The 6,143-nt window shown below is 48.0% G+C and overlaps 1 protein-coding gene across 1 annotated transcript; it reads right to left on the reverse strand.

Moving 5' to 3' along the window:
- Nucleotides 1-559: 559 nt before the first annotated feature.
- LOC141042908 (uncharacterized) lies at nucleotides 560-3,340 on the reverse strand. Its single transcript, XM_073511822.1, has 4 exons — nucleotides 2,844-3,340; nucleotides 2,096-2,304; nucleotides 670-2,024; nucleotides 560-565 (listed from the first exon to the last, which is right to left on the reverse strand). The coding sequence occupies exons 1-4, from the start codon at nucleotides 3,338-3,340 to the stop codon at nucleotides 560-562; spliced, it is 2,067 nt and encodes a 688-aa protein (XP_073367923.1).
- Nucleotides 3,341-6,143: the final 2,803 nt, after the last annotated feature.

The raw sequence follows: 6,143 nt of genomic DNA on the forward strand, positions 1-6,143 counted from the left end.
CACTTAAGATTTCTAAGAAGATTGATTGAGCATCCCCTCTCTGAGTGATTTGAGTTTAAAATCCACCGAGATAAAACCAAGAACCAAAAATTAGATAGTGGTTGAGCATCACAGTAGTTCCGAGTTAGAGTTATTGTTTTTTTTTGAATATTTACTGTGTGGCAAAGCCCCACAGCCCTTTATTAAAAAAAGATCCACTGTACAAGTATAACAAACTATACAAGAAAGGAAAACAAAAGGGGAAAGAGTCTACCTATTAGCTAACTAACTGTACTTACTTTACAACAAAGAATCAATCCAAGCCAAAAGTTTCGGCCTGTTACAATCCTTCACCCTGTGAGCAAGCAAGGAAATGTCATGGATGAAATTACACTTCCAAGCACTGAAAGTAGCTCTCTCAGCTCTGAAAATTCTGCCATTTCGCCGGATCCAAATATTCCAGGCTGCAGTTAGTATGACTTCAACGAAGAAAGGGTGTGTGAAGTTGGACCTGGCGTGCAGGAGACATTGCAGGATATCTGAACCTCCAGACCAATCAATACCCAAATAATTCCAGATTCTACAGCTGAAAGTGCAGCGAAAAAATAGATGTATCCTATTCTCATACGCCAACTCACTGCAGATGAGGCAAAGATTATCATCCTGATTCGAACGCAAGTGTCTCCTAACCAGCATATCCTTGGTGTTAAGTCTATCAAAGAACAAAAGCCAGCCAAACACCTTGATCTTCATGGTGCATTTACTTTGCCAAAGCCATTTGCAGGGTTGTATTGTAGGCAAGTGGGAGTGCATGATCCTGTAGAAACTTTTTGCCGTATACCCTCCTGATTGACCAGGCCATATCCAAACATCAGGGATGGTGGGGTCTCTGTCTAACTGCATGATCCAATTTTCCAATGTGTGCAACTCAGCAGCAGCTTCCTGAGAAAGAGGCAGATAAAACATGGAGAAGAGATCCTGGGATTGGAGAAATTCCCTGACAGAGATCCTGTCATTAATGACAAAAGAAAACAACCTTGGCAATCTCCAATAGAGGGGTCGAGCAGAGCCCCCAATGTGCCAGGAATTAGTCCAGAAAAGGGCAGAATCACCCATGTTGATGTGGACTGAAGCAATAGCAGTGTAAGCCTCATGCAGCTTCAGAATATCTCTCCACCAGAAAGATCCAACAGTAGCTGTTGCCTGTGGGACCCCGTGATCATAGTAACTATTCCATATGAGGGTCACCCAAGGAACATCAACCTTGTTATAGAATTTATGCAGATGCTTGAGAAGCAGCCCTTGGTTCTGAATGTTCAGATTAATAATGCCTAAACCACCCTTATCTCTGGGCCTGCAAACAAGCTCCCAAGCAGCCAGGGACTGTTTTGGAACATCATTATTACCCCTCCAAAGACATTGCCTGAAGATCCTGTCCAGTTGCTTAATGATCCCCGCTGGGATATTGAGAGTACACAAAAAGTATATTGGCAGAGAGGTCAAGACAGAGGTGAGGAGCTGCAAACGAGAGCCTTGATTCAGCATAGAAGAGCTTGCAGTTAACCTCCTTTCAAGATTGTCAACTAAGGGCATGAGGTCAACGATCCTAGGCCTTGTAGTTCCCAATGGCAATCCAAGATAAGTAAATGGAAGTTGGCCAATTTTACAACCAAGAATAGCAGCAAGTCTGTCAGCCTCCTCATTAGACATATTTAGTGGGATCATTGAGGATTTAGCAAAGTTGACCTTTAAACCAGTGGATTGTTGAAATGTAAGCAGCATATTCTTGAGGGCCACAAGCTCATCATCCTTAGCTGCAAGAAATAGGATCGTATCATCCGCATATTGAATGATGGGAAAATCCCTGTCATGTGTCTGAAGAGGCAAAGAAAGTGTGCCAGACGCGAGCATTTGATTAACCACGGATTGCAACAGGTCGGCTGCGATGACGAGCAACAGAGGAGAGAGTGGATCACCCTGCCTGACGCCACACTTGCACAAGAATTGCTTTCCTGGAATGCCATTTAACAGCACAGACGACGACCCTGTAGACAACATGCTCAACTGTGTCAAAGGCCTTAGCAAAGTCCATTTATGCTGCATTTGGCATCAAAACCTTTATGCTGCAACATCTGAAGAATAACCTCATGCTCAACTGTGTCAAAGGCCTTAGCAAAGTCCAACTTAAGGATTACAATTGGGCGCTTGGATTGCTTGCATTGATGAATATACTCAAAGCTCCGGGCCAGACAATCCTGAATCGACCGGCCCTTGAGGAACCCATATTGATTTTTGTGGATGCACTTGAGGATCACCCGCTGCAATCTGTTGGCCAGTAATTTTGTGAGGAATTTAAGACACGTGTTGGTGAGGGAAATCGGCCGGAAATCATCCGGCCCTTTTGGTGACATGATTTTGGGAATGAGCGTAATGAGGGAGGAGTTGATATTTTCCAACGAGAGATTCCCCTCATAAAAATCCGAATCATCCTCAAGAAATCCCCCTCAATGATAGGCCAACAGCGCTTGACAAACATCCCATTAAAGCCATCTGGGCCAGGTGCTCGATCCGCCGGTAAATCCTTCAAAACTTTGTGTATTTCTTCATCAGAAAAAGGCAAGGATAACTCCTCCAGCCCCAGGATGGGTTGAATTAAATAATTCAAATCAAAGCCCATAGAGATCCCTTGGGCCCGGCCCATCCTAGATTTGAAAGAGGCCCACAGGATTCCCGCCATCTGAGCATGATCAGTCACTGGATCAAGCATGGAGCTGGTTTTGAGACTGGAGATTGAGTTTCTCCTCATACGCTCAGAGGCCATGGCATGAAAAAATTTTGAATTCTCCTCACCAACCTTGATGTACCTAATAGTGCACCGCTGCTTCCAATATATGTAGTGAAGTTTTAACAGGTGTTCATAGTGTAACTTCACACATTTCCGGAAGTTGAATTCCGGCCGTGTTAAAGGTCGCACTTCCTCCAGCTGATCAAAGTGCAGAATCACCTTTGAGCAATCAACAGTAAGCTTTTTGATGTACGATAATTTTTTGCTCCAAATTTTCAAATCGTACCGCAGTCGCTTAAATTTCCTTGTGATAACCGCTGAAGCAGAGAGATCAGAGAAAACAGGTGCATTCCAGGACTTGGAAACACAATCCATGAACCCCGGCATATCCAACCAGAAATTTTCAAACCGAAAAATCTTGGCCGCAGGAATGGTAGTGTCAATGGACACCACACAAGGCACGTGGTCAGAGGAAGTTCTGGCTAGTGTGGTAACCACGGTGTTTGGGTAGTGTGAGATCCAATCAGCAGTAGTGAAGAACCAGTCGAGTTGCTCAAGCAGGGGGTTCTGCTGCATATTAGACCAGGTATAGCTCCGTCCCTTCAAGGGTAGCTCCAAAAGTCCCAGGTGACCAATTATTTCGTTGAATAGAAAGATATCATTGGTATCACCACCCGGAAGGTTTCGGTTGTCCAAAGATCTGATGAAATTGAAATCCCCCAACAAGAGCCAATTTTCATCCGGTGGAATTGGTAAGTGATAAAGCCAACTAACAAAATCATCCCTAGGCTGGCCCTCACATGGCCCATAGACAGTGGTTAGGGTCCATTTTTCAGAATTCTGTAACGACTGGAAAGAGACGATAACACCAAACCTTTGAATATCCACAAGCTGGCCATGAAAGATCGAGGAATTCCAAACAACGAGGATCCCACCAGAGGCTCCAACAGAAGGGGAGAACACAAATTGATCAAACCGCCTAGGGCAAAAGGATCTAAGCGTACGGATATCGAAGCTCTCACATTTAGTTTCTTGCAGACAAATAACAGAACATCTGCTCTCCTCAATCTTGGCACGGAGATCACGCTGTCGAGTCTCAGAATTGAGCCCTCGCACATTCCAACAGAGCACATTCCAGTTGCGAAAGTAGCAATTATCCATAAAAAAAACAACGCAGGGATATAGTTGCAGATCCAGCTGCTTAACAGCATGGACATAAACGGACCATATGTTGCAATAACAGTAACCAATTGTTGCAGACAGATACTGAAAACAAGAAAAGAGCGCAAAAGCAAAAGCGCCCAACTCGCCAGGAATCTTCGTGGGCCATCAAGCATCATGTGGACCATCACCTTCTGCAGCAGGATTAGGAGAAGCCATAAGCTTCTCCACTGATAGCTCGGCTGGATCGATGCCCAAAGCCACTCCAATGGCCTGCAGCGTCGAAATAGGCGTCGGAGGTGGGAGAGGGAGCACGCTGGGCTCATCGTCAAGTCTGAGCTTCTTGGCCTTCGGGCGACGCTTGGGGGCAGACCTCGGAGAAATTGCAGAGACGGGCTTCATGCCTGTCCTCTTGGCAGCACTGCGCGTCATGCGTCGAGTGGAGAAGTCGGGAGCTGGCTCCACAAGCGTGATGGGGCGCCGTGAGCGTGCAGACTGACGTGGTCGCTTACCCAGTGGAGAAGGTGTAACCGAAGAAAACTGAAAGTCCTCTTGAGAAACCTGGTAAGTGGAACACAAGTGATCGTCAGATGCCAACTCCTCAATGACCACCGAGGAGCTGGGTCCAGGGACGGAGACATCAGGCGGAGCAGAGAAAAGCTGATACTTCGCTTGCAGATCTGCAGACCCAAAGTTGATTTGTAGCAACATCGCAGAAGAACTAGGGAGGCAGGCTGGTATATCCTTGATGAAGAATTCAGGTAACAAAGTCTTGAAAGATCGCTCCCAGATCATGGCCGGCGGCAAAACTGGTCCATAAAAAACCCGGACCAAGCCAAGATGAATCGGCTCCAGCTGCACAAGTGGTGGGGCTTGTAGAGGCTGCTGGACCTCAGCCATATCCTCATTGTCAGAAGAATCCGCAGATGGGTTCAGAATCATAGAATCCTGGTCTTGGACAGGTTGGACCTCTTGATGCTGCTGCTGATGGTCAGGCTGAACCTGCTCCTCCCACGGGCCCCATCCTGCTCCTTGCGGCACATTGTCAGCCCAGCCCGCCCCCTCATTCTGCCCTTGTGGAGGGCCCGGTGGAACAGCGTTCCATCCCAAAGCAGGGTATGGGGGCATTGCCCAAAATGGCTGCGGCACTTGAACTCCAGGCAACGGGTGGGGGTTCCCATTTAGAGGCATTGGGTCCTCATCCGCTGGGATCATGGCACCAGCGAATTCCCCTGACAGGATATAGCAACCAGCTGACCAAGAAACCATGACGTCGCCCCAATTGGCAAATTCCCGAAAGGTGACCGAACGAGGAACTAGCGCATTGTCGGGGAACGAGGCGCGGACCAAAGCTCGAACCTTGCGCCGGTCAGTACTATTCCAGTAATGAAACTGCCCAAAAGAGCCAACCATATCTGCAATGCACTGCGTATTCCTGTAGTCTAAAGGGATGCCGATGAACATCAACCACCCCGTCCGCTGACCATGGATAGCACGAAAACCTTCACCCTGATTATGCGGAATAAAACGGACGAAAAACTCGTTGCCATCATCATCAATCCCTAAGGGGAACGGAGGATGCAAAGTGAAAGAGCCTCGGACAACAGGATCTTCCATCTCAAACAGACCAACTCCCTGATACCAAGTCTGAGCAGAAAGAACTGGAACATGCATCACTTGAACTAGAAAATCAAGAACCTGCTGGCGACGGACCCCAACTAGCTCTGGAGGCGGGATCGGCTCCACAATGGCCACCATGTATTGCTCATGCGCTCGGGGCGGCGGGACAGCCGGCGTGTAGAAGGTGCGAGGTAGACGATCTGCTCCGCCATCTTCAATATCAAAGCCCGCAGGGATAAAGCGATGCGGATCAATCTCATACACCGCCATTGAGGGCTGCAGAGCAGGAGCCGGACCAGAGCTGGGGGAAGCGTGGGCGTGCTCGTGAGGGCGGTCCGGCGGCGATGGTGGCGGCGGAGAAGCAGATGGGGTTTTCTCCGGAGACGTTTGGTCTCGGGAAACTGGAGAGGCAGGGGGAGAATCCTCTGTTCGGTCCCGCTTCCCAAAACCCGGCGATGGGACTTTAGGCACCCAGACGGATAAGTCAGGCGGCTTGCAAGTGCAATTTTTTTTAACGTGTCCCGAACGAAAACAATTACAACACCGGACCGGATTCGTGCATGTCTCTGATGTGTGGCGCATAGCCAAGCAATTCTGA

Source organism: Aegilops tauschii, chromosome 3 (assembly GCF_002575655.3).
Source record: "Aegilops tauschii subsp. strangulata cultivar AL8/78 chromosome 3, Aet v6.0, whole genome shotgun sequence".
NCBI classification, from domain to species: domain Eukaryota; kingdom Viridiplantae; phylum Streptophyta; class Magnoliopsida; order Poales; family Poaceae; genus Aegilops; species Aegilops tauschii.

Coding starts and splice junctions, on each gene's coding strand:
- LOC141042908 (XM_073511822.1), bottom strand. CDS start 3,340: ATGCAGCAGAACCCCCTGCTTGAGCAACTCGACTGGTTCTTCACTACT. Junction 2,305..2,843: donor AAGCAGCGGTGCACTATTAG/GTACATCAAGGT, acceptor ACTGGCCAACAG/ATTGCAGCGGGTGATCCTCA. Junction 2,025..2,095: donor TCAGATGTTGCAGCATAAAG/GTTTTGATGCCA, acceptor TGTTGTCTACAG/GGTCGTCGTCTGTGCTGTTA.